Raw genomic sequence first — 27,898 nt, 5'->3', positions numbered from 1 at the left:
GTACTTCATGTTAGTGGTAAAAATTTAATTCATATAACTTGCGTTTACTTGTGAAAAAAATTGGAAATTTGGTGAAAATTTTGAAAATTTTGCAACTTTCCAACTTTGAATTTTTATGCCCTTAAATGACAGAGATATGGTACACAAAAAACTTAAGTAACATTTCCCACATGGTTACTTTACATCAGCATAATTTTGGAAAGAATTTTTTTTTTTTTTGTTAGGATGTTATAAGGGTTAAAAGTTGACCAGCGATTTCTCATTTTTACAACACCATTTTAATTTTAGGGACCACATCACATTTGAAGTCACTTTGAGGGGTCTATATGAGAGAAAATACCCAAAAGTGACACCATTCTTAAAACTTCACCCCTCAAGGTGTTTAAAACCACATTCAAGAAGTTTATTAACCCTTCAGGTGCTTCACAGGAACTTTTTGAATGTTTCAAAAAAAAAAATGAACATTTAACTTTTTTTCACAAAAAAATTACTTCAGGTCCAATTTTATTTTACCAAGGGTAACAGGAGAAATTGGACTGCAAAAGTTATCGTGCAATTTGTCCTGAGTATGCCGATACCGGATATGTGGGGGGAACCACTGTTTCAGCGCATGGCAGAGCTCGGAAGGGAACGAGCTCCGCTTGATTTTTTCAATGCAAAATTGGCTGGAATTGAGTTCGGGCGCCATGTCACGTTTGGAGAGCCCCTGATGTGCCTAAGCAGTGGAAACACCCCACAAATAACACCATTTTGGAAACTAGACCCCCCCAAGGAACTTATCTAGATGTGTGGTGAGAACTTTGAACCCCCAAGGGCCTCACATAAGTTTATAACGTACAGCCGTAAAATTAAAAAAAAAAATCATTTTTTCCACAAAAGTGATCTTTCCACACCCAATTTTTATTTTCCCAAGAGAAACAGGACCCCAAGTTATTGTGCAATTTGTCCTGAGTACGCTAATACCCCTATGAGGGGGTAAACCACTGTTTGGGCGCATGGCAGAGCTCGAAAGGGAAGGAGCACCGTTTGACTCAAAATTGGCTGGATTTGACATCTGTGCCATATCGCAATTGGAGAGCCCCTGATGTGCCTGAACAGTGGCAACCCCCCCAAAAGTGACCCCATTTTGGAAACTAGACCCCCCCCCCCAAGGAACTTATCTAGATGTGTGGTGAGCACTTTGAACCCCCAAGTGTTTCACAGAAGTTTATAACGTAGAGATATAAAAATAAATCATTTTTTCCCACAAAAAATGATATTTTTGCCCCTAATTTTTTATTTTCCCAAGAGTAACACAGAAAATTGGACCTCAAAAGTTGATATGCAATTTGTTGTGAGTAGGCCGGATACCCCATATGTGGGGGTAAACCACTGTTTGTGCGCATGGCAGAGCTTGGAAGGGAATGAGCACCATTTGACTTTTTCATCGCAGAATTGGCTGGAATTGAGATCAGACGCCATGTTGCGTTTGGAGAGCCCCTGATGAGCCTAAACAGTAGAAACCCCCCAATTCTAACTCCAACACACCCCTAACCCTAATCTCAGCCATAACCCTAGCCCTAACCCTAACGGGAAAATGGAAATAAATACCGTATTTTTCGGATTATAAATTTGGGGGAAAGTGGGGGGAGCGTCTTATAATCCGAATCTGTGACCTATAGCGTGGGGGGGGGCTCTGGAGTGGTGTCAGGGGGATGGGGTGGGCTGGCTGTGGGCTGCAGAGACAGCGGGTGGTCATGTGCTCCCACTCATTAGGCTCATGTAACATTCAACTGCACCCATTGTCCATCACCTCGGTGCAGAAGCAGCGCCGAGTTGGTAGACAGGGGTAGGTGCATATTACATGTGCCTGCACTCTTCCCCCCTCCCCCCCGCCCTGTCACTATAGTCACCTTCCGATGATGGCTCCTGCTCCCAGCTCCCCCCGTGGCTTTCCTGTGTCTGCTGACATTCTCTTTCTGTGAGGGCGCGCGCAGCAGCTGCTCATTGTAGCTACAGGACCTTCCATGATGTGACCAATAGGACCTGTGGTCACGTGACTCGCAGTAAACACTGGGAGTCACGTGACCACAGGTCCTATTGGTCACATCATGGAAGGTCCTGTAGCTACAATGAGCTGCCTGAATGAGCAGCAGCTGCACGCGCCCTCACAGGAAGAGAATGTCAGCAGACACAGGAAAGCCACGGGGGGAGCTGGGAGCCATCATGGGAAGGTGAGTTAACTGTTTGTTATTTTATCATGTGCTTGCCAGCAGGGGGGAAGTATAGGGATGGGGGGCCATGTGTGCCAGCAGGGGGGAATATAGGGATGGTGAAGACAATGTGTGCCAGCAGGGGGGAATATATGGACGGGGGGGACAATATAAAGACAGGGAGACAATGTGTGCCAGCAGGGGAGAATATATGGACGGGGGGAAAATGTGTGCCTGCAGGAGGGAATATAGGGACGGGGGGACAATGCGTGCCAGCAGGGGGAATATAGGGACGCGGGGGCCGTGTGCGTACCAGCAGGGAGGCATATAGAGAGAGGGGGGCCATGTGCGTGCCAGCAGGGGGGCATATGGAGAGAGGGAGGCCATGTGAGTGCCAGCAGGGGGGCATATAGTGACCGGGGGGGGGCTATGTGCCAGCACAAGGGGGCAATGTGCCAGGATGGGGGTTATATACGGTATATGATTTTAAAGACAGACACTGGCATTATAACACACCTCCATTTAACATAAAAAAACATTTTTTCTCTTTTTCTTCACCAAATTTGGGGGTGCGTCCTATAATGAGGTGTGTCTTAGAAAGCGAAAAATACAATACTTTTTTATTTTATTACTTTTCCCATAAAGGGGGGTATGATTTACTAATTAAAGCAGGATTTTATGTTTGGCAGCTGTCATACGCTAAAAGACGCTTTTTATTGTAAAAATTGTTTTTGAATCACCACATTTTGAGAGCTATAATTTCTCCATATTTGGACCCACAGAGTCATGTGAGGTCTTATTTTTTGCAGGACGAGTAGACGTTTTTATTGGTACCATTTTGGGCACGTGACATTTTTTTGATCGCTTTTTATTCCAATTTTTGGGACGCAGAATGAACAAATAACAGCATTTCATGAATTTCTTTGGGGGGGGTGTTTACACCGTTCTGCATGTGGTAAAACTGATAAATGGGTTTTATTCTTCGGGTCAGTACGATTACAGCAATACCTCATTTCTATCTTTTATATTTTGGTGCTTTTATACAATAAAAACAAATTTATACAAAAAATTATCTTTGCATCGCTTTATTCTGCGAGCTATAACTTATTTTTTTACTGACGCTGTGTCGCGGCTCGTTTTTTGCGGGACAAGAGGATGTTTTCAGCCGTACCATGTTTATTCATATCCGTCTTTTTGATTGTGGGTTATTTCACTTTTTGTTCGGCGGTATGATAAAGCATTTTTTTTTTTGTTTTTTTTTGAAGGGGTTCACTAAAGGGGTTAACTAGTGGGACAGTTTTATAGGGCTGGTCGTTACAGACGCGGCAACACTAAATACGAGTACTTTTGTTTTATTTTTTTATTTACAAAAAAAAAAAAAAAGAATTTATTAGGGAATATTTTTTTATTACAGTTAGGTCCATATATATTTGGACAGAGACAACATTTTTCTAATTTTGGTTCTAGACATTACCACAATGAATTTTAAACAAAACAATTCAGATGCAGTTGAACTTCAGACTTTCAGCTTTCATTTGAGGGTATCCACATTAAAATTGGATGAAGGTTTTAGGAGTTTCAGCTCCTTAACATGAGTCACCCTGTTTTTAAAGGGACCAAAAGTAATTGGACAGATTAAACAAATTGTAAATAAAATGTTCATTTCTAGTACTTGGTTGAAAACCCTTTGTTGGCAATGATTGCCTGAAGTCTTGAACTCATGGACATCAACAGACGCTGTTTCCTCCTTTTTGATGCTCTGCCAGGCCTTCACCGCGGTGGTTTTCAGTTGCTGTTCGTTTGTGGGCCTGTCTGAAGTTTAGTCTTTAACAAGTGAAATGCATGCTCAATTGGGTTGAGATTAGGTGACTGACTTGGCCATTCAAGAATATTCCACTTCTTTGCTTTAACTCCTGGGTTGCTTTGGCTTTATATTTTGGGTCATTGTCCATCTGTAGTATGAAACGACGACCAATCAGTTTGGCTGCATTTGGCTGGATCTGAGCACACAGTATGGCTCTGAATACCTCAGAATTCATTCGGCTGCTTCTGTCCTTTGTCACATCATCAATAAACACTAGTGACCCAGTGCCACTGGCAGCCATGCATGCCCAAGCCACCACACTGCCTCCGCCGTGTTTTACAGATGATGTGGTATGCTTTGGATCAAGAGCTGTACCACGCCTTCGCCATACTTTTCTCTTTCCATCATTCTAGTAGAGGTTGATCTTGGTTTCATCTGTCCAAAGAATGTTCTTCCAGAACTGTGCTGGCTTTTTTAGATGTTTTTTAGCAAAGTCCAGTCTAGCCTTTTTATTCTTGATGCTCATAAGTGGCTTGCACCGTGCAGTGAACCCTCTGTATTTATTTTCATGCAGTCTTCTCTTTATGGTAGATTTGGATATTGATACGCCTACCTCCTGGAGAGTGTTGTTCACTTGGTTGGCTGTTGTGAAGGGGTTTATCTTCACCATGGAGATTATTCTGCGATCATCCACCATTGTTGTCTTCCGTGGGCGCCCAGGTCTTTTTGCATTGATGAGTTCACCAGTGCTTTGTTTCTTTCTCAGGATGTACCAAACTGTAGATTTTGCCACTTCTAATGTTGTAGCAATTTCTCGGATGGGTTTTTTTCTGCTTTTGCAGCTTAAGGATGGCTTGTTTCACCTGCATGGAGAGCTCCTTTGATCGCATGTTTCCTTCATAGCAAAACCTTCCAAATGCAAGCACCACACCTCAAATCAACTCCAGGCCTTTTATCTGCTTAATTGAGAATGACATAACAAAGGGATTGGCCACACCTGTCCATGAAATAGCCTTGGAGTCAATTGTCCAATTACTTTTGGTCCATTTAAAAACAGGGTGGCACATGTTAAGGAGCTGAAACTCCTAAACCCTTCATCCAAGTTTATTGTGGATACCCTCAAATGAAAGCTGAAAGTCTGAACTTCAACTGCATCTGAATTGTTTTGTTAAAAACATGGATTTTTGTGAGTACTCACCGTAAAATCCTTTTCTCCGAGACGCTCATTGGGGGACACAGAGACTGTGGGTGTGTGCTTCTGCCGTCTGGAGGCTGACACTAAGTATACAAAAAAAGAGTTAGCTCCTCCTCCGCCGCATACACCCTCGCCCCCAGACCGGGCGTAACTCAGTTTAGTGCATAAGCAGTAGGAGAACGCGCCTTAAATTCAGGCAAGAAATTATACGCCTGGAAAAGGGACCACCCTGATCCTTACATAAGGATTTGTATAACTCAAAATAAGCAAAAGCCAACTGGCTAGTAGGGTGGGTGCTGTGTCCCCCAATGAGCGTCTCGGAGAAAAGGATTTTACGGTGAGTACTCACAAAAATCCATGTTTCTCCTTCGTCTCATTGGGGGACACAGAGACTGTGGGACGTTCTAAAGCAGTCCCTGGGCGGGATCTTAGCTCACCCAATCCATGCTATTTTGCGCCCCTGATTAGAGGTGCGCAACTGCTGCCTGGAGAATCTTTCTTCCCAGGCATGCATCCGAGGATGCCTGGGTATGTACGTTATAATGTTTGACAAACGTATGCAAGCTGGACCAGGTAGCTGCTTTGCACACCTGTTCCGCTGAAGCTTGGTGTCGCAGTGCCCATGAGGCACCCACTGCTCGAGCCGAGTGTGCCTTGATCCCTGCCGGAACCGGCGTGCCACTAATTTCATAAGATTCTTGGATCGTCAGGCGAACCCATCTGGCCAAAGTCGCTTTGGACGCAGCGAGCCCCTTCCGCCGCCCTTCTGGGATCACGAATAGAGAGTCTGTCCGGCGGAAAGGAGCTGTCCTTGTCACATACCTCCTAAGAGCTCTTACCAGATCCAAGGTGTGCAATGCCTTTTCTACCCTGTGCACCAGTGCCGGGCAAAACGAGGGTAAGACAATGTCTTCGTTGATATGGAATGCAGAGACAACCTTCGGCAAGAAGGGAGGAGCTGGCCTTAAAACTACCTTATCCTTATAAAAGGTCAGGAACGGCGGTTTACAAGATAAAGCCGCCAATTCCGAAACCCGCCTAATAGACGTAATAGCTACCAGAAAAACGACCTTCCTGGACAGGTAAGGTAAGGAAACCTCTTGTAACGGTTCGAAAGGAGCCTCTTGAAGGGCCCTGAGCACCAAGTTCAGGTCCCATGATTCCGTCGGCGCCTTATAGGGGGGTACTAAATGTGCGACCCCCTGCATAAACGTCCTAACCTGCCAGACCGAAGCGACCTTTCGTTGGAAAAGCACCGACAGAGCCGAGATCTGCGTTCTGAGCGAACTCGGAGCCAATCCTGCGTCCAGCCCTGCCTGCAGAAAAGCCAGTACGTTGCGGATCGAAAAAACCAGAGGAGCCACTCCGCGATCCCTACACCAACGGAAAAAAACTTCCCAACTCCGATGATATACTCTCGCCGAGGAAGGCTTTCGGGCACTCACCATCATGGCTACCACATCGCGCCTGAATCCTGCCTGTGTTAACAGCCAAGATTCAATGGCCACGCCGTCAAACACAGGGCCCCTAAGTTCGGATGGTAGATCGGCCCCTGGGACAGCAAGTCCGGCCGATCTGGGAGACGCCAGGGTACATCCACCACTAGCTGAACCAGATCTGCATACCAGGCCCGCCGAGGCCAGTCTGGGGCCAGCAGAATTGCTGGAACCTTCTCTCTCCTTAACTTCCTGATGACTCTTGGAAGGAGAGGTAGCGGGGGGAACAAGTACGGGAGACGAAACTGGCTCCACGGAAGCACCAGAGGGTCTGCTGCGATTGCCTGCGGGTCGAGGGATCGAGCGACGAACCTTTGTACTTTGGCGTTCTCTCTGGATGCCATAAGGTCCACGTCCGGTGTCCCCCACCGTTGGCAGATCTGTTGAAAAACCTCGGGGTGCAGGGACCATTCCCCTGCCGCGACCCTCTGTCGGCTGAGAAAATCTGCCGCCCAGTTTTCGACTCCCGGAATGTGCACCGCTGAAATTACCACGCGGTTCTTCTCTGCCCAACGCAGTACCAGCCCGACCTCGCGCATGGCTGCCTGGCTGCGCGTGCCCCCTTGATGGTTGACATATGCTACTGCTGTAGCATTGTCCGACTGAATGCGCACCGGCCAGTGTCTCAGAAAACACTGGAAATGCTGCAGGGCCAATCGTATTGCCCGTATCTCCAGAATGTTGATCGGGAGAATTATCTCCTGAATGGACCACCGCCCCTGGGCTGTGTGACTCTGGAAAACTGCTCCCCAACCATGCAGGCTTGCATCGGTCGTCACCACCAACCACTGCTCCGGGGGAAAAGGTTTCCCCTGGACCAGGGACGAGTCGCGAGTCCACCACCGGAGTGAATGTCGGACCAGCGGAGACAACTTGCACCGATGACTGAGAGAAAGCAGCCTCCGGTCCCATGCAGACAAGAGCGCATGCTGAAGCGGACGGAGATGGAACTGGGCAAACGGGATTGCCTCCATCGCCGCCACCATTCTGCCCAACACACTCATGCCGTACCGGATGGGTCTGGTGCCCGGCTGCAGAAGGTTGCGTACTCCTTGCTTGATTTTTTGCGCCTTGTCCTGAGGGAGGATCACCAGCCCCCGGGAGGTATCGAAAATCATGCCTAGGAACACGATTCTTTGGGCTGGAACCAAGGACGACTTGCTCCGATTGATTAACCAGCCTAGACGGGCCAGGGTATCCAGCGTGATACTGACATTTTCCTGGCACGCCTGAAACGACGGCCCCTTTACCAACAGGTCGTCCAGGTAAGGTAGTACCGTTATGCCCCGAGCATGCAGGATGGCCATAACCACCGCCATTATCTTCGTAAAGACTCTGGGAGCAGTGGCCAGACCGAAAGGCAGAGCAACAAATTGAAAATGTCGCCCTCCGATCGCAAAACGCAGGAACCTCTGGTGTGGAGGAAAAATCGGAATGTGCAGATATGCATCCTGCACATCGATCGAGGCCAGGAACTCCCCTGGATCCATGGCTGCAATGACCGAACGGAGGGATTCCATCCGGAACCGCCTGACTGATGAATTTGTTCAGGATTTTTAGATCTAGTACTGGCCTTACTGTCCCGTCTCTTTTGGGGACCGAAAACAGGTTGGAGTAAAAACCTTGTGCCTCTTCGCTTTTCGGCACTGGGACAATGACCCCGTTGCGCTGTAGCGTCATTATGGCCTGTAACAAACCCTCTGCCTGCGATCCTGTTCCGGAAAACCGGGAATGAAAGAATCGCCGTGGCGTGAGTCCGACAAACTCTATCTTGTACCCGGACGATATCAGTTCTGCCACCCAGGCGTCGCGTGCCACTGCGACCCAAACGTGGCTGAACTTTAGTAGGCGTCCGCCCACCCTGTCGTCCGTAGGTACGAAGCACCTCGAGTCATTTTGCTGGAGGCTTTTGGGATCTGGCCCCCCTCGTTCTGGGCAAACGGCCTCGGCCTCTGCCCAGCGGATTGGCTCTGTAAGAGATTTGCCTTTCCCTAATCTGACCATCATTTGCGGAGGTGGATGCTCTGGCCGAAGTCCCCCTCCAGGGGTTACGAAAGGGCCGAAAACGCCTCTGTGTCTGCCTGAATGCTGGCCAAGTCCTCTGCTGCGGGAGGAAACTACTCCTCCCCCCCGTGGCTTCTGAGATAAGCTTATCAAGCTTCTCACCGAACAACCGATTGCCCTGAAAAGGCAATGAGGTCAAGGATTTTTTGGAGATAGAATCCGCTTTCCATAATCTCAGCCATAATGCTCGCCTAACGGCGATCGCATTTGCTGCTGCCACAGCAGAACACTCGGCCGCGTCCAGAGAGGCGCTGACGAGAAAATCACTTGCCCCTGATATCTGATTTGTAACCTCCAAGACCTCCGCAGGCAGATCTCTGTCCTGGAGGGCATTATGCAGAGCGTCTGCCCATGAAACCATGGCCTTAGCCACCCAAGTAGCCGCAAAGGAGGGGGCCAGGGCCGACCCCGCTGCCTCATACACTGAGCGGGCAAGCCCCTCTATAAGGCGATCAGTTGGGTCCTTGATAGAAGAACCGCTGGGTATCGACAATAGTGATCTTGACGCCAAACGTGATACCGGTGGGTCCACTACTGGCGACTCCACCCATCCTTTATGGAGTTCAGGAGGAAACGGATACTTCGCTTGCAGCGCTTTTTGCATTGCAAAACGCTTATCCGGGTGTTCCCTATGTTTCTGGACTAGCTCCTCGAACTCCGGATGTGTGGCAAACCTTCTATGCGGTCGCCTGGTCTTCTTGAAGGAGACCTTGTGACCTGAGGCCGTGGACACATCGTCCTCGATCTCTAAAGTCTGGTTGACTGCCTCAATGAGGCTGTCCACCGAGTCTTGGTATCCCAGGCTTTCTGGATTCCAGGCCTCCTCTCCCTCCTCCTCGCCCTCATCGAGCTCGGCGACGGGGAACGAGATGCCCTAATACCCGCCGCCGAAACCCCAGAGGGTCCGGCCGACGGGGAACGAGCTCTTTTGCTAAGAGCTTGTCTGGTGCTGGAGCGGCCTCTAACGGTCGGAGGGTCCTGAGACGTGGACGAGCTGTCTTCTGCTGGCAGACCACCATCCTTGTCCCTGCCCGGGCCTCGAAGAGACTCAATTGCCTTGTAAGGGACATCATAGAGTGTGATAAAGACACCACCCATTCTGGGGGGTCCTGACTTCTGGGCTCTGCAACAATGGGGGGCTCCTGGGCTCGCTCCGACTCGCAGGCTTCACAAAATTTATCTGGCTGCGCCTTAGGCAGCCTGACCCCACAGGAAACGCAAACAGCATATAGGAAAGAATGAGCTTTCCCTTTGCCAGACATATTGCAGGGTAGGGTAGGAGGAGGAGGATAACCCCTTCCTTGACCACTAATGCGGCACTCGAAACGGGGTTGCACTCACCCACCGGTAATGTCCACCTTGCGTCTCTTCCACGGGGCGTGCGGCGTTACTCGCCGGGGCACTTGCGGCGCACTCCGGGAGATAGGCGGCGGCTTCCGGCCGCACTTTGCGAGGAAATGAGGAGAGGGAAGGGGGCACTCCCCGGTGTCTGTGCGCGCCCGCCGCTCTCCGCCCCCGGAAGTTAGTGGGCGGGACTTCCGGCTACCCCCGGAAGTCGGCGGGCGCGCGGAACTCCGGACCTCCCCATACAGCGGGGACCGCGGCCGCCGCTGGCCGCACTACACGTGCGGCGTTCGAGGGAGGAGGGCGGGAGCTCCCCGGTAACTGAGCGCACCTGCCGCTCTCCGCCCCAGGAAGTTAGTGGGCGGGGCTTCCGGCTACCCCCGGAAGTCGGCCGGCGGGCGGGCGGCTCGGGCCTCACCATACAGCGCGGCCGCCGACGGGGCTCTGGCTACACTCCACGCCCATCAACAAGAGAGGTGAGCCGGGCCTCCCCCCTGTGGCTTCTGCGCCGTGGGCTTGTGGTGCTCTCAACCCCATCCCTGGACCGGGAGGGGGAGGCTACTGCACCAGTCTTCGACGCTTCGCTCCCTTGGCTCACCTGCGCCTCCAGGACCACCCCTGGTGTCCTACCTAGGGGTGGTCGGGGCATTAATGCATTCCCACGTTGCAGGAGAGTAACAACGTGGAGGATCACTCACACGTGCTCGCCCGCTGGGGTTCATGGGGAACCGAATCCTTTTATCAGGATGCGTTGCCACCTCTTTAGAAAAATAACAAAGAAAAATGGTTGTCTGGGGAAAAGTCCCAGATGTGTCCCTCGGTGCGGGAGAGAAAACACGTGGAGGGCTACTCACACGTGGTCGCCCGTTGATGATTTGGGGAGATCGGACCCTCTCTATAGGATCCGTCGCCCCTATCTTATCTTCATAGAAAGAGACCAAAAAAAAAAATCTAGTCTGGAGCTCCAGACTGCGTGTGCCTCCATCAGACACTAAGCAAAAACTGAGTTACGCCCGGTCTGGGGGCGAGGGTGTATGCGGCGGAGGAGGAGCTAACTCTTTTTTTGTATACTTAGTGTCAGCCTCCAGACGGCAGAAGCACACACCCACAGTCTCTGTGTCCCCCAATGAGACGAAGGAGAAATTCATTGTGGTAACGTCTAGAACCAAAATTAGAAAAATGTTGTCTCTGTCCAAATATATATGGACCTAACTGTATTTATTTAGGAATTTTTAAAAAAAATTTTACACATGGTTTTTTTTTCACTTTATTTTATTGTCCCAGGTGGAGACATCCCTGTCTAGTGTCAGATCCCTGTCTAGTGTCAGCAGGCACTGGGGAAGCCGCCTCCCTGCAGGACCCTGCGGCCATATTGGATCCGGGGGCCTGCAGGGAGGAGACCCTCGGAGCAGTGCAAGCACATCGCGCTGCTCCGAGGGTCTCAGGGAAGCACGCAGGGAGCCCCCTCCCTGCGCGATTCTTCCCTGTGCCCCGGAACACTACGATTATGTTTGAGCGCAGTGTGCCAGGGGTTAATGTGCCAGAGGTTAATGTGCCGGGGGCAGTCCGTGACCGCCCCTGACACATAGTGCTGGGTGGGTGTCAGCTGTGATAATCAGCTGACAGCCGGCCGCGATCAGCGAAGCTCCGAGGGGATCGCGTGTGACATATTATTCCGCCCATGTGACTTAGGTCCCAGGTGACATGGACAGAATAGTACGTCCAATGTAGGAAAGTGGATAAAGAAGCACTCCTCCTCCTCCCATCAAAGTTTGTATCCACTTAACATATTGCAATCATTATATAGCACTGTGTACTTACAATTGCTCCTTTTGCCTTTCTACCCAGATAATGCTTCTCTTTTCCATTAGGTCTATGACATCACATGATTAAAAACTGACTAGATGAATCCTTCTAAGCTCAATGTAAAACACGAGGTCAATTTTCCTTGCATGAGTCATAAGTCACCACATAAGTCCCTGGCAGAGGAGTTGACGAGGGATATGATAAATGCAGGGAAAAGAGGATTCCTGTTTACAAATAGAGCAAAGAAAAGAGAAGAATTAGGCTACTTTCACACATCTGGTGTGTGGGGTCCGGCAGCGTGCGGCGAAAAGCCGGGCCGCCGGATCCGGCCTGCAGCCGTGACACCGGATGTGTGTGCGGCGAGACAATACGGCTCGGACATTATTAAAGGAGCCGCAGGACGAGGTGGACAGAGGCAGCCAATGAGACAGCTGCTGAAAGGGAGGTGAGGGGAGGAGAGGATAGGAGAGGGGAGGGGAGGAGAGGGGAGGGGGGTGGAGAGAGAGAGACATGGGGGGTTAACACTTAGTGTCCAGGCAAGAGAATCTCTCTCTCTTGCCGGGCACTTGTGGGGTTAACCCCACAGAGAGATCTCTCTCTCTCACCCAGACACTGTGAGTGTTAACCCCACAAGTGCCCGGCGAGAGAGATCTCGCACAAGTGTCCGGGTGACAGAGATCTCTCTCTCTCTCTCGCCGGGCACTTGTGGGGTTAACATTCACAGAGTCCGGGCATGCGCTGTGGAAAAAGCCGGTCCGGCGCTGACAAAAAACGTTGCAGGGAACGTTTTTTGCAGATGCCGGACGGCTAATTTATGCCGTGTCCGGCAACAACCGGACACGACGCATAACCATCCGGCACGATGCGGCGCCCATGAAAGCTTATGGGACAATACCGGATCCGGTGCTGGATCCGGTTATTAAGAATTTCGCCGCATCGTGCCGGATGACAAAAACCGGATGTGTGAAAGAGGCCTTAGCTGGGTAGAAAGACAAAATTAGCAATTTTAAGCATACAGCGCTATATAATATGATGACTGCAATATATTAAGAGCATAAAAACTTCTTCATGAACAGTGCTGTATCAAAAGCTGCATCAGAAGCTGCTAACAGCCATGTATTTCAGAAGCACTGGCAGTCCTAATGACTAGTGGAAGAATGGTGTTTTCTACATGAACATTTTTAACACAATACATACCAAAGCAATTTGAACCTCTCCTCCTGTAGCGTAAACATCGCCATCATGGTTTCCATAAAGGAAAAACTTGTCTATACTTCCATAAATTAGAGGTGAAGTTTTCATGGTTTTTACCTGTAACCAAAACAGATGTTAGAATTACAAGGAAAAGACGGATGAACAAAAAACAGGAATTCTGTTTTTTTTCTGTGCTCACCATGTGGGTTAAAGATTTAGATTAAGACTATGTGCCCACGTATGCAGAAAAAAAAAATTCAAGCACTTTCCAAGCGATTTGAAGCATCGCTTGGAATGTGACTGACAGGTTGGTCTTCCATGCGCTGCTTGACAAAATACAGGATTCCAGTTATGATAGAAGATTAATCATTTAGGGAATAAATGATTAATCTTCTATCATAATTGGAATCCTGTATTTTGTCAAGCAGCGCATGGAAGTCCAAAAATAAGTTCCATAAGAATTGATATATTAGCGGTCACTTGTTTGACCATTGAACGTGCAGCAGCTGACTACTAATCTTATATGCCTGATCTCTCCTACAACAGGTGAATGGATTTCTTATATATTTTTTAATATTAACCCGGATAAGACCCTATTTGCGCTTTTCTGTTCCTATAGTGTATTATATTGACAAGTTGGTCACACTCGTCAAACATAGTGTTTGACTAGTGTGACCAACTTTTTACTATTGAGGCTGCCTATGCGGCATCAATACTTAAAGATAGAATGTTTAAAAAAAAAAAAAAATATCGTGATATTCTCACCTTCCGACGTCCCGCGCAGCGTTCCCGGGCATCAGCAATGCTCCCGTTCCCAGTAATGCCTTGCGAGACCTTTGATGACGTAAAGTCTCGCGATACTGTAGCGGTCTCGCAAGATCGTACATCATCACAGGTCCTTGCCGCAAGGCATTACTGGGAACGGGAGCATCGCTGAGGCCCAGGAAGGCTGCGCTAGACGCCGGAAGGTGAATATAACCCGATTTTTTATTCTTTTTTTTTTACAGGGATATGGTACCCAGGATAAAGATCCACTAAGGATCGAAACGCGTAGCTAATTCAGAGCCTGACACACATCCATATGTATAAGGGGAGAAAGCTGTGTATGGAATTTTTTATCTACATGTTGGAATAAAAATTTGATATCCTGGAAGCTGGAACTTTTCCCTTTTTTTTTTTTTGTCTACAAGCAACTTTCGTTTGGATTCAGATGAGGTTCCGTGCTCCAGCTGTGGTTGGTGAGCTGGCTAAGGCGTTTTAGCCCGTTTTTCTTATATGTGTGTACATATGGTACCCAGGGCCTGGAGGACAGTCTCCTCTCCTCCACACCGTGTGTACCATCCGCACATGAGCCACTCACTTTGTGCATGGTGGGCATAGCCACATGAGGGAAGTAAGCGGATCTCATGCATTCCTATGGGTGCGGAATCGTGCAATTCTTTTCGGAATTGCGGCGATTCCGCAAAAAGAATGATCATGCTGCGTTTTTTTTTCCGCGATGCAATTCCGCCGCGGAAAAAATCGCAGCATTAGCACAGCATGTGCGGAACGCATGGAGTGCATTCTGTATGTGTTTTTTTTAAGTGTTTTCACGGCGAAAATCGCGGCAAAAATGCTTAAAAATGGCAACGTGTGCACACAGCCTTATAGTTTTACACAATAATCACTATATAAGACTGGAGTATGAGAAGGAGTTGCTCTAGTAGTGAACAACTTCTTTAAATTCTAAAAATTCATGTGTTTCCCAAGCCCCTCACACAGTTCTGTAAACAATAGCTCTCAGAATGCCAACAAAATATGTTCACAGAGCTATGAGAGGTTTGGGAGACTTTTTTTTTTTTTTTAGTTTAACCCCTTAGTGACAGAGCTAATTTTATACTTAATGACCAAGCCAATTTTTACAATTTTGACCACTGTCACTTTATGATGTTACAGCTCTAGACCACTTCAACGGATCCCACTGATTCTGAGGTGTGTGTGTGTGTGTGTGTGTGTGTGTGTGTGTATGTGTGTATGTATGTATGTATGTGTATATCTAATATATAAAGCTCAAAGTGTGTATGTGTGTATGTGTGTGTGTGTATGTTTGTTTGTATGTCCGGGATAGGCATCCGCACCGTCGCAGCTACAGCCACAAAATTTGGCACAGTCACACGTCTGGACCCCGAGAGCGTCCTAAGCTATGTTGTGAGGCGAAATTTTAACCCCGCGCGTTCCAATTCACCAAACAATTTTGCCCCTATCTACATAATGGGGAAAAAGTGTGTGTGTGTCAAGCCCCGCCCCTCATTATGTCATAATGGTTGCCATGGCGACGCTGATGTTATCATAGGTTGCAAGCCCCGCCGCTCATCATGATGTCATAATGGTTGACTATGGGATGGAGGATGCTTGATGGGTATATGGGCACTGGACTATGGGATGGAGGATATGTATGACGACTATATGGGAACGTGACTATGGGATGCAGGATGTGTGATGGATATATGGGCACTGGAGTATGGGATGGAGGATATGTATGACGGGTATATGGGCAAGGGACTATGGGATGGAGGATATGTATGATGGGTATATGGGCATGGGACTATGGCATGGAGAATGTGTGATGGGTATATGGGCACTCGACTATGGGATGGAGGATATGTATGATGGGTATATGGGCACGGGCCTATGGGATCGTGGATATGTATGATGGGTATATGGGCACGGGACTATGGGATGGAGGATAATTATAATTTTCTATAACTAACCACAGTTAGTTACTATGCCCGGGCAGCGCCGGGCTCTTCAGCTAATATATATATATTATACATACACATATATATATATATATATATATATATATATATATATATATATATATATAACACACACACACACACACACACACACACACACTATGTAATAAACTATAAGTGGCAAAAAAACAGTTTTTCAACAAAAACATACTAAACATTTGTGCAGTCTGTGAATTTGTTATAAGAAATAGAATTGCCTCCATCAGATCCTCCTTCATAGATGACGTCAAATCTGACATTATAACTTGAAGGCCAGAGAACACTAACCTCTCTACACTAACTTGGGTTGGAGGCAAAGCCGTAACCACATGGGAACATCTCTAACAATTTCCGGGTATAAAGGAATTGCCTCATGCACAGTCAGTTTTGATGAACGGTTGAATTTTTCTATTTCTTTGAGAGCAAGTGAAACATTTCGCTGAAATATGGTCAATATGCTTGCTATAGGAGAAGGAGTGAAATCTTATTCCTTGCAGCAACGCTTTGCCTGCTCCATGTCATCCACACTCATCCAAATACTTGTCAAAGTCAAACTCCTCATCTGATGAGGATGAAGATATGGCAGCAGTAGCACTGTCAGGACCCAATTGCTCTTGCACCTGGCAGTCCTTCTGTAGGCCACTCATCCTAACTGCTACCTCAGTCAGAGCTTCTTTTCCTTAAGTAAGCTGTTGATCATCAAGCAGTATACGATGACTTGAGTCCACATAAACAGCTGCCAGAAAAATTTTATTTTCCAACAGCTGTGTCTCTCTCCGTTTCATTGAAGCAGAAATGCCATCTGCGATTAAACCTCCTCTTTGGGACAGGCAAAATAGCAAGTTCTTCCACTCCCTTATGAAAATGCCAGGAGTTAAATCCTCAGCTTGTATTTTTTTAGTAATGGTAAATGGATGATTAAGCAACTCCTTCAATTCAGCCACCTGTGTCCATTGACCCTCATTTAGGGTTACCTGAGGGTTCGCCATATCTATAAGAAACAGTTTTAGTTCAAGCAATCGCTTGAACCGAGTGGCTTGTTCGACAACTGCCCCTTTCCCAGCACGTCTCTTCAAGATGGAATCAATTTTAGGGGTTCTGGCGGCAATAACCAATTTCCTCACTTTTCCAATAAGATTTCCAGCATGTCCCTCTTGCAGACTATCTCTTATTGCCAGCTGCAGCATGTGCACAACTTTCTCACTTTCTCCAGCTCGGGGCCCAGGAATCGGATCCTGTGCAGGGCAGGCACCCCTCCCCCTCTCTCCTCTCTCTGGTGAAGATGGCAGAAGACAGGACAGAGGAGGGGAGATTGCTCCCTGCAGCCTGGAGCCGGTAAAGGACGGGAGCACTTCAGCATACAAGTGAGTTTTGATAGGTGTGTGCCCCTGCTTCTGGGGGAGGGGGGGGCAGCTGCATGCTGCCCCTCGCTGGCTACAGCCATGATTCACACACAGCGTTTTTGCGAATCCGTTTTTTTGCAGTAAAATACAGTGACTCTGGGCATCCCAGCAAAGTCAATGGGCTTCAAGATATGACATTCAGACACCGTTTTTTGAGGATCCATTTTTCGGCTGAATGAGCATGTCAGTTTGTGTGGCATTTTTCTAATCTGCTTTTGCTATTTGCTAAAACTTATGTATGAGCTCAAAAACCTTTCAGGTGATGCGGTTTTTTAAAAAGCTGATCTGATTTTGCAGCTGAAAAAAATATCCTCAAAAAACGCAGCAAAAACGCTGTGTTTGAATGTAGCCTTAGATCAGGAATAGAACAGCCATTTATAATAATAATTATTTTTATATAGCGCTAACATATTCCGCAGCGCTTTACAGTTTGCACACATTATCATCACTGTCCCCGATGGGGCTCACAATCTAAATTCCCTATTAGTATGTTTTTAGAATGTGGGAGGAAACCAGAGTACCCGGAGGAAACCCATGCAAACACGGGGAGAACTTACAAACTGCAGCGCTATCCATTGAGCCACCGTGCCGCCCTGATATTTATAGGACATTTCATAGCTTTCCCAAATTCCCATGAAAAAATATTCAGCACATTCTGCATTGAACTACTGTACCCAATTTATTATATATTTTAGGAGCCGGAGTCGGTCCATTTTATACCGTCTCCACAGCCCTGGTTACAAGACAACATTAACAAAAAAAGCAATTCTGGTCAAGTTTTTTCTTATTTTTTTTTCTGAATTCACATTGGAAACAAATAATATAAATAATGGTATCTTATCATTCTGCATACACAGTAATACCAGATGTGTATCTTTGTTAGCTTGTCTGTTTTATTAACTCTTTCACCCCAAAGCCTGCTTTCACCTTCATGATCAGACCAATTTTTTCATTTCTGACCAGTGTCACTTTATGAGGTAATAACTCTGAAATGCTTCAATGGACCCAGAGGATTCTGAGATTGTTTTTAGGGACGACATCATGTTTGAATTGACTGAGTGGCCGATATGACAGAAAATACACAAAAGTGGCACCATTCTAAAAACTGCACCCCTCAAAGTGCTCAAAACCACATTCAAGAAGTTTATTAACCCTTCAGGTGCTTCAGAGGAACTATAGCAATGAGGAAGGTAAAAAAAAAATTTAACTTTTTTCACAAAAAGGTCACATTAGCTCCAAAAATTTATTTTATTTTCACAAGGGTAACAAGAGAAAATGGACCTCAAAATTTGTTGTGCGATTTCTCCTGAGCCTGCAGATTCCCCATATGTGGAAAAAGTACTGTTTGGGTGCATGGCAGGATTTGGAAGGGAAGGAACACGGTTTGACTTTTTGAACGCAAAATTGGTTGGAATTGAGAACGGACGCCATATCATTTTTGGAGAGCCCTGATGTGCCTAAACAGTGGAAAACCCTACAAGTGACCCCACTGTGGAAACTAGACTCAAGGAATTTATCTAGATGCATTGTGAGCACCTTAAACCCCAAGGGGCTTCACAGAACTTAATTACGTTGAGCCGTAAAATAATTACATTTCTAAATTAAATCATATTTTTCCCCCAAAAAAATGTTGTTTTAGCTCCCAAATTTTTCATTTACACAAGGGTAACAAGAAAAAATGCACCATACAATTTGTTGTGCAATTTGTCCTGAATACACCGATACGCCATATGTGGTGGAAAACTACTATTAGGGTGCCTGGCTGGGCTCAAAAGGGAAGGAGTGACAATTCAATTCTGGGGCGCAATTTTGGCTGGAACAGATTGCGAATTCCATGTCACATTTGATGAGCCCCTGACAAGTCAGAACAGCAGGAACCCCCACAAGTGACCCTATTTTGGAAACATGTCTTCAGGAATTCATTTAGTGGTGTAGTGAGCATTTTTAACCCACAATCGATTCACAGAATTGCTTAACATTGGGCTAAGTCAATGGAAAATTTCCACTAAAATGTTAGTTTGGCCTCAAGTATTCAATTTTCAAAAGGGGTAATAGGAGAAAATGGACCACAAAATATGTTAAGCAATTTCTCCTGAGCATGCAAATACCTCATAAGTGATCGTATACTACTTTTTAGCCTAACTGCAAAGCTAAGGGATGGAGCGCCATTTTGTAGTGCACATTTTTTCTGGAATGGTTTGTGGATGCAATGTCACAGTGGTAGAGTTCCTGAGGTGCAAGACCAGCAGAAACCCCTATAAATTACCCCTTTTTACAAAGTACACCTCTCAATGAATTCATCTAGGTGTGCAGTGATCATATTGACACCACAGGTGTGTCACAGATCCTTACACCATCGAGAAGGGAAGAAAAAAAATAAATTTTTACCATAAAAATGTTTTTTTTTTTAGCTCCACATTTTACATTGTCACTAGGGGAAATAGGTAAAAATGGCTCCAAAATTTTTTCTGCTAAAAGTGGCAATACCCCATATGTGGCTGTACTGTACTGTGTAGGTACACAGCGTGACTTGGGAAGTAAGAAGCACTAGTTAAATCTTGAAGAACAAATTATCGTAGAATCGTTTTTGACTCCGTATACAGTGACCCTAAGTGCCAGAAGAGTAGAATCCCCCCCCCCAAAGTGACCCCATTTTGGGAACTACACCCCTCTGGGAATTTCTCTACAGGCGTAAGAACAGTTTTGACTGCATGGGCGTTTGTCAAAAAACAAGCAACAGTGAATACTACTGAGCAAAAATTGCAAATCTGCCATTGTAGTGCACCATTCACTGTAGTGCTCAGTACATTGTAGTACCCATACATTGTGCCCAGCTCGCGCTTCTGCAGACGTACACTTGCAAATTAGGTGGGCTCGCCAAACGTGGATGCTAACTGCAGTTTAGGCACACTACGTGGTACAAATGAAACCCCAGAGGGATCCTGTCACTGTAATGAGGCAGCACAGTTACTCTGTACTCTGTCTGGTCTCAATTCAGCGGTGTTTTTCAGAGGTGCACAAAACTGAGGTCGACCGCGCTTTTATGAACGCTTAAAAAGATGGACAGTGCCGGATCACAGGCCAGACTGTGTCCACAGGGCCTTCATCTGCCTCAATATAGGCAATCCGCCGGGGTTCCAACTGAACTACGCATTTCAGAGATTTACACGGAAACACCAAGAGTGCAGGATAAATGTGAGCTGGGTATAATGTGATCTTTGCGAAACAGAATTAACAAATCAACAGCAGGTGAAAAAACTTTTATTTATTTTTTTACGCCATTCCTCGTGTGGTTTAAGTGATTAGACAACTTTATTCTTCAGGTCAGTGAGATTACAGCAATACCAGATTTATATCAGTTTTTCTGTATGGCTGCTGTCACACACTAAAAGACACTTTCCTGCAAAACAGTTTTTACATTGCCATATTTTGAGAGCTATAATTTTCCATATTGCGTCTTATTTTTGCGGGATGAGTTGACGTTTTTATTGGTACCATTATAGGTCACAAACCACTTTTTTTTTACCACTTTCTATTCTGATTTTTGGGAGGCACAATGTACAAAATCAATTCAGAAATTGTTTTTCTTTATGCCGTTCCATGTGTTATAAAAACTGATAAGGTAGCATTATTCTTTGGGTCAGTGCGATTACAGCAATAGCACATTGATATAATTTTTTTTGTGTTTTGGTGCTTTAACACAAAAACAATTTTATAAAGAATCATTTTTGCATTGCTATATTCTGAGAGCTATAGCTTTTTCATTTCTCCTCTGACAGAGTTTTATGGCGGCTTATTTTTTGTGGGACAAGTTGACTTTTCAGCTATACCATTTTCTTTATCGCTTCATTGGGGGACACAGGTAACCATGGGTGTATGCTGCTGTCACTAGGAGGCTGACACTATGCAAAAAAAGGAAAATTGGCTCCTCCTCAGTAGTATACACCCACTGACAGGCACCAAGTACCTCAGTTTAGGCTTAAGGCCCCATTACATTTAGCGATGCACCAGCGATCTCGACAACGATACGACCCGGTCAGGATCGCTGGTGCATCGCTAAATGGTCGCCAGTGAGCTGCCAAACAGCCAGATCTCACTAGCGATGCAGCAGCGGTCGGCGGTCGTACTCACATGTCAGACGCGGCGAGGGTGACCGTCTTCCGCCTGCGTCCATGGCTCGCTCGTCGGCGCCAGCAGGAAGCTGATGACGAGAAATGGACCAGGCCGATCTCGCGCGATCATTGATAACCAGCGGGGGAGCCGGCCGGAAGTTAGTATCACAAGTAGCGATATCGGTAGTGATATTGCTGCTGCGTCACAAAGTCGGTGACGCTTTAGCGATATCGCTATGTGTAAAGGGCCCTTTAGTGTCTGTAGGAGGCGGACCTGGATCTACTCCCAGATGCGCAGTTCTTTCCTTTTCAGGTTTTGTTGTGTTTTATTAATCTTTTCCCTTTTATTTTTCAGATTCTTCAGCTTCAGGGTAACAGGCTGCAGTTTTTCTCACCCTGTTTTCCCACGTTATGCGACCAAGAGCGAAGTGTGATATCACCCACATCGCCCACTCTCGGACCTGTAGGCAGGACCTGATCCTCTGTCACCCTTAGGGGTGTTTCAGTGTGATTCCCGGTGACCGGTCCTTTGCCTTTTCCCCTCCTCACCCCTCTCCTCGGAGAGGGCTGAGGGGGAAGACTGTGGTCACCTGTGGTGGCCTTCCCCCTTCTGGTAAGGGGTTGACGCCGTCTTCTGCACCGTACGGAAACGGTGCGGGAAGGAGGATCTTCATTCCCAGGACCCTCTCCCTCCCGAGGGTTCCTGATGCAATCCTCATCTCTGAAGAGGAGCCGACACACATAGCGGTATGTATGTCCCCAATCCCCCTGCAGCAGCGCTCCCTCCATTACTAGTTCTTAGGCCCTTGCAGCCCTCCCCCCTTCCTCGTATGAATTACTCTTATTTTCACGCCCCTTTTTTTTTCTCTAGCGCGTGGTCCCCGACATTTTATTCTTCTTATTATTTATTATTATAGCACCATTTATTCCATGGCGCTTTAAATGTGAGGAGGAGTATACATAATACAAGTACAGTAATCTTAAACAATACAAGTCACGACTGGTACAGGATGAGAGGACCCTGCCCACGAGGGTTCACAATCTACAAGGGATGGGTGAGAATACAGTAGGTGAGGGTAGAGCTGGTCGTGCAGCGGTTTGGTGGATCAGTGGTTACTGCAGGTTGTAGGCTTGTGGGAAGATGTGATTTTGCAGGCTTCTTCTTGCCCTTCTGCCATTTTAGGTCAGGGGCACGCCCCCCCCACCAGGCATGTTTCCTATCAGCCCGCTCCTCTCATCGGCCAGACACGCCCCCCGCTTGGCGGGTTTAGTCCAGACTCACATGCCCCAGCCATCTTCAGTACCAGACACACCCCCTCCGGCGTGCCATCCTATTATCTCATCGCTTTTTCCATCGCCGGGCAGGCACTCTATCTGCATATCAGTCCCGGCACCGGCGATTGGGATATGTTCGGGTTGGACACGCCCCCTCCGGCGTGTTAACCTTTCAGGCCGCAGCTTTCATTTTCTTTTTTGTGCTCTTTCCTGCCTGATAGGAGGCGGCATTGGGTCAGATAATCTCTGCTATGTCCAGCCCACACCTCCCATCGCAGCTCCAGCTGGGTCACGCCCACCGCTCGGCAGCGTGCTGCTGTGCCTGTGTCTCCCTGTTCCCCTTGTCCTCTCACTGCTGGTTGGCGCGTCATCCATTAGGAGGGGCACTTGACTTCGTTTTCGCCGGCCGGCACATAAGCCAGAGACGGTGCGGTTAAATCTGGGCTCTTGTGCTAATTTAGCCCCTGGCTTTGGGCCTTTTTTTACTAATCTCTGTGTAACCTTGCCCTCTTACCGGCCCTGGCCAATCAGTGACCCTTGGCAAATCTGTGCACGCCTTGCGCATAACCAGGCCAAATCGGCATGCACCTCGGGCTTAGCCACACCCCCCCTCCGACGACTGCGTGTTTTTGCCTAATGAGCAAGTGCGCCTCTCTAGTCCTCCCCCGGTCACCCGAGATATGCCCCCAGCATTGGGGATCACTGCCTGCAAGTTTGTGATCATACACCATCGGTAGATTTGTACACTGTTTGTCACCATCTACCTCAGGACACTCATGGCACAGCAAGCGGTGTGTCTCTGCCAGTAACAGCGGACCAAGATGCGTGCATCTACTCCAGACACAAAATGGCACAGCAGGTATTCATCTCTATCCTGCATTGGATCTGGGAGACACTGCTGACAGAGCAGCGACAGCACCATCTCTTTTATCAGGTAGGACCAGTCCAGACTGGTTGTGTTCTACCTCATAGGGGCTCAGCTATCCCCGGCAGTAGTCTAGTCTCTCCTTTATGCCACAATCTCAGGCATTCCTGACCCGATAATCCACGATGCCTGCGCCATCTGTGTAGAATCAGTGGCCTTCTGACCAGCCTGCGTTATTTATACCCGTACTGAAGTTCCTCCACAGTGTCTGCCCCACATCAGTCCCCTAACGTCCGGGACGAGAGCACTCCCCTCCCTACAGAGTGGGCTGTTGCCATATCTCAGTCGGTCTCCGTCCTGACAGAAGTTTCAGTCCATGGTCCACCAGGTCCTGGAGCGACTTTTTCATCCGTCTACTGCCACCAGTGCTCAGAACACCTGTTACGGTGATTCGCACGCACCTGACCGCTACATTCACAAAGACAAATTGGGTACAGAGCAAAGGAAGCGCGCCCGGGTCCCTCAACATTCGTCGGGATGACAGCACTCCCCTCGGGAGCAGGTTATTGCCATGTCTCAGTTGGTTTCCGATCGGACAGAAGTTCCTAAGTCCGGGACGAAAACACGGGTATTACATACCTGGTAATGTGTTTTTTCATGAGACATGACGGCACCACGAGAGAGGGGATCCGCCCAATGAGGACAGGAAACCTTCAAGATAAAAGGGGCGGCTCCTCTCTCCGCATCAGTTGTTTTACAGAGCACGAGAGGAATTACGCAGGTTAGTGTACATATAAATAATACATCCTTTACACTACTAAATTTCTGACACCCAAGGGAGTATATAATGCTAATAATGCACCCAACTAATGATGTGATCAATAGGGAGGGAATATAAGGGTGCCGTCATGTCTCATGAAAAAACACATTACCAGGTATGTAATACCCGTGTTTTTCCATTCTACATGACGGCACCACAAGAGAGTTACAGAGATTTGTATTCTCTTAGGGAGGGATCACTGCTTGTAACACTCTTCTCCCAAATGTGAGATCAGAGGTAGCAAATAGGTTTAACCTATAATGCCGGAGCGGACCAAGAGGCCGCCTCACAGGTTTGGTCTATGGGAGCGTCTGCTCTCTCCATCCAGGGCGTCATCATGGCCCTCGTGGAGTGGGCTTTATACCTTCTGGAATAGCCCTGCCTACACTGCTATATGTTAGCATAATGGCCTTTTTCACTCATCTAGCTATAGTCTGTTTAGAGGCTTTTAAGGCTCTTCCTTGCCCCTTGGAATGAGACAAATAAGGACCTCTGTATTCTCCAAGGACTCGTTACCTCTAAATACTGCAGGAGACATCTCCTCATATCTAGGCAATGAAGCCTCTCCTCCTTCTGGTAGTTAGTATCATGACAAAATAGATGATAAGATTATCTCCTGAGCCCTATGATATTTTGACATCACCTTGGGAAGGTATGCTGGATCTAATTTTAACACAACTCTATCGTCTATGGCCTGAGTGTAGGGAGGGTCTTATTGATAATGCGAGTGAATGCTCAACCTACTGGCCGACGTGCGTGCCATTAATAAGGCTGTTTAATGTTAGAATCCTTAGCTAATGTTGTGTTTTGATGGTTCAAACAGACTCTGTCCGAGATGACAGGAGTAAATTTAGATCCCAAGGAGGAGTAGGAGGAGTAGAGGACGTGACAGAGTCAGCTTTAGTACAGGCCTGGATAAACCTGACCACCCACCTATTGTTTGCCTGGTCGCAGTTGAATAAGGCTGCCAGGGCTGAGACGTGTACTTTGAGGGTACTGACAGCTAACCCCAATCCTAAACCTTTCTGCAGAAATTCCAGTATTGCCCCTATCGGGACTTTCCCTTCCCGTATTGGGTCTGAGGGGATAAGAATTTTTTACATATCCTCTTAAAAATTTTTGTAGTCACTAGTTTTCTGCTACTGAGTAAGGTGGATATTAACGCTGCTGAGAATCCCTTTTCCTCTAGTAGCGACCTTCTAAATTTCAGGTTGTCAACTGCAGCCTGGATCTCTGAGGGTGATTGAAGGGACGCTGTGTTGGAAGGTCCTAGACCTCTGTTACTGATATCACTCTTTTTGGCCAAAAAGGGAGCTATTATGAACACTCTGGCTCTGACCTCCCTGATCTTCCTCAAAACCACTGGTATGAGGCATATTGGAGGGAAGGCGTACAGGAGACCTGATGTCCACATTATCCTGAAGGTGTCTACTGTCCATGGTCTGTCTGCTGGACTTAGGGCGCAGAATTTCTGAACCTTCCTGTTGGCTTTTTTGAGGTGGAGAGATCTATACTGGGTTTTCCCAAATGTGCACTATCCATTGAGAAATGGATTCTTTTAGGTACCATTCTCCTTGCCTCAAGTGGTTCCTGCTCAGACAGTCTGCCTTCAGGTTGTCTATACTTAGGATATGCAGGGCCGGTAATGAGAGGGACTGGTGTTCTGCCAGAGTCATGATCTGGTCTCAAGCTGCTTAGTGGAGGCCCTTTGACAATAGCAGTCACCTTCAGCCTAAAAAGGGCCGGTGACTATCTGCATCAAGGACTGAGGACGGGTGTCTCCCTGGTGGTTTACATATGCAACCACCGCTTGGTTGTCTGATAGGACTCTCACGTGGTGTCCTCTTTAAGTGTGGTAACAACTCCTCTGACTTTTTTTGATTGTTAGTTCCCAATTGTTTGAGGATAGATTTCTTTCCTCCTGGGCCCAGGGATCCTGGAGCCATAATGTGTTTACTTTTGGAAGCAGTCACGCTCATCCAAGAAGGGCCGGTGGCCTAGGTTGGCGCCCCATCCCCAAGGACTAGCTCCCATTGTGACCACCTTGGAGGCAGTGTGTGTGTGTGTGCAGGGTACTCCTCTCGGGGAGGACTATCTGTAACCACCACCTGAGTGACTGGAGTACAGAGTCCAGGAGGGTGAGCTTTTGCTCTAACCGTTCCTGAAGTTCCCGGTTGTTCTGTATCACACACCCTTACCGTTCCCTTGTGTGGAACTAGGCCATTTCACTGCTGGTATGTCAGAGGTGAGGGACCCCAACATCAACATGGTCCTTCTCAGAACTATTTCTGCTTTTTTTTTTTTTTATCTCCCTTGTCTTCCTCTGGGAGGTGATACTCCTGCTCCACCGAGTCCACTGTTAACCTCAAGAATTTCTAGATCATTGCTGGTTCCATTTTTTTTTTTTTTTGAGGTCCAGCTGCCTCAAAAGGATTAGCGTCTATAGTGTTTAGCGTCTATAGTGTTTTCATCACTATTCTGGACTTGATCCTGACAGTAAGGAAGATCTCTTCCCACTATTAAGACGTTGTCCCGATAGGGTATCACCAGAGTATCTTTCCCTCTGAGGTGAACTGTGATTTTTGCGATTAGCCTTGTGAAAAACTTGAGGGCTATCACTACTCCACAGGGCAGGGGCCTGTATTGGAAGTGACGCTACTGAGACCCATCTGGACTGTCACTCTGAGACATATATGGCCTTATTGCCGGATCTGGTGATAAGTATTCTTGAGGTCTCGGAATTGTTATATAACATTTGAGGAAGGAGGAGTTCTACTGCTGGTCTTATCGTCTCCATCTTGGAAGACGGGATTATTAGATACCTATTGAGGTCTTTCCAGAATTATGATTGTCCTCCAGGAATCTATCTGGGGAGTTTTTTTTTTTTTATATAAACAGGGGGGAGTAAAACTCTATCCTATCGAAATTTCTTCCAAGACATGTTTGTCTAGGATTGAGGTTGCTTCCCCTCCCAGACTGTCTTTCTTTGAGAGGACTGCCTATGCCCTCGTGGAAGCCAGTGGTGGAATCTTAACTCCAGACCTGATCCCACAATTTTCCGGATCCAGGTGCTGAACGAGAACTTCTCCCAAGCTGGAAGGAAGTGCACCTGAGAAGGCCTGTCACTGGAAGGGTTTTTTGGTGTCTTTGGAGGGCATGCTAAAGTAAAAGCCTCTCCCACCTTTGGATCGTTTGTCAGAGTGGTTTGTCTCGATCCTTATACTCTTTGCCTGTGTGTCCCCCAGCCAGCATTTAAGCCATCCTGAACGGCGTCGCACATTAGCCAAAGCTGCTAATTTTCCTGCTAGCCTTGCTGAATCCTGCTGAAGTCTCAGCTAGGAATACTGCTGCTGCTCTTATGGCCGGTGTTGCCTCTAGGATAGTCTCCCTGAGGATTCTTTGCTCTAGCTGATCCTCCAGGTTCTTAAGGGATCTAACCACACCAGTGGCCGCAATGGCCGATCTAAGTGTTTCAGCTGAGGGCACCAAGGCTGTTTTAAGACAACTATCTGTCTTTCTGTTGGAAGTTCTTTCAGGGAACCTAAATCCTT

General features: G+C 47.4%; 1 protein-coding gene across 3 annotated transcripts in view; it reads right to left on the bottom strand.

Annotated features, from left to right (window-relative positions):
- The window catches only part of SMCHD1 (structural maintenance of chromosomes flexible hinge domain containing 1), a 636,391-nt gene that overhangs the window by 355,263 nt on the left and 253,230 nt on the right, over nucleotides 1-27,898 (bottom strand). For 2 of the 3 annotated variants that reach the window (XM_073550884.1, XM_073550886.1), the window contains one exon: nucleotides 13,099-13,212. The exons of the other annotated variant lie outside the window; for it this stretch is intronic. In XM_073550884.1, coding sequence (XP_073406985.1) covers nucleotides 13,099-13,212 — 114 coding nt within the window. The remainder of the gene's footprint in view (nucleotides 1-13,098; nucleotides 13,213-27,898) is intronic. 3 annotated transcript variants of the gene reach the window in all.

The sequence above is a fragment of the Dendrobates tinctorius genome, unplaced genomic scaffold, assembly GCF_039654945.1.
Source record: "Dendrobates tinctorius isolate UK_male_01 unplaced genomic scaffold, ASM3965494v1 ptg000171l, whole genome shotgun sequence".
Taxonomy (NCBI): domain Eukaryota; kingdom Metazoa; phylum Chordata; class Amphibia; order Anura; family Dendrobatidae; genus Dendrobates; species Dendrobates tinctorius.
The sequence above is the reverse complement of the archived record's forward strand: the minus strand, read 5'-3'. Positions and strand labels throughout refer to the sequence as shown.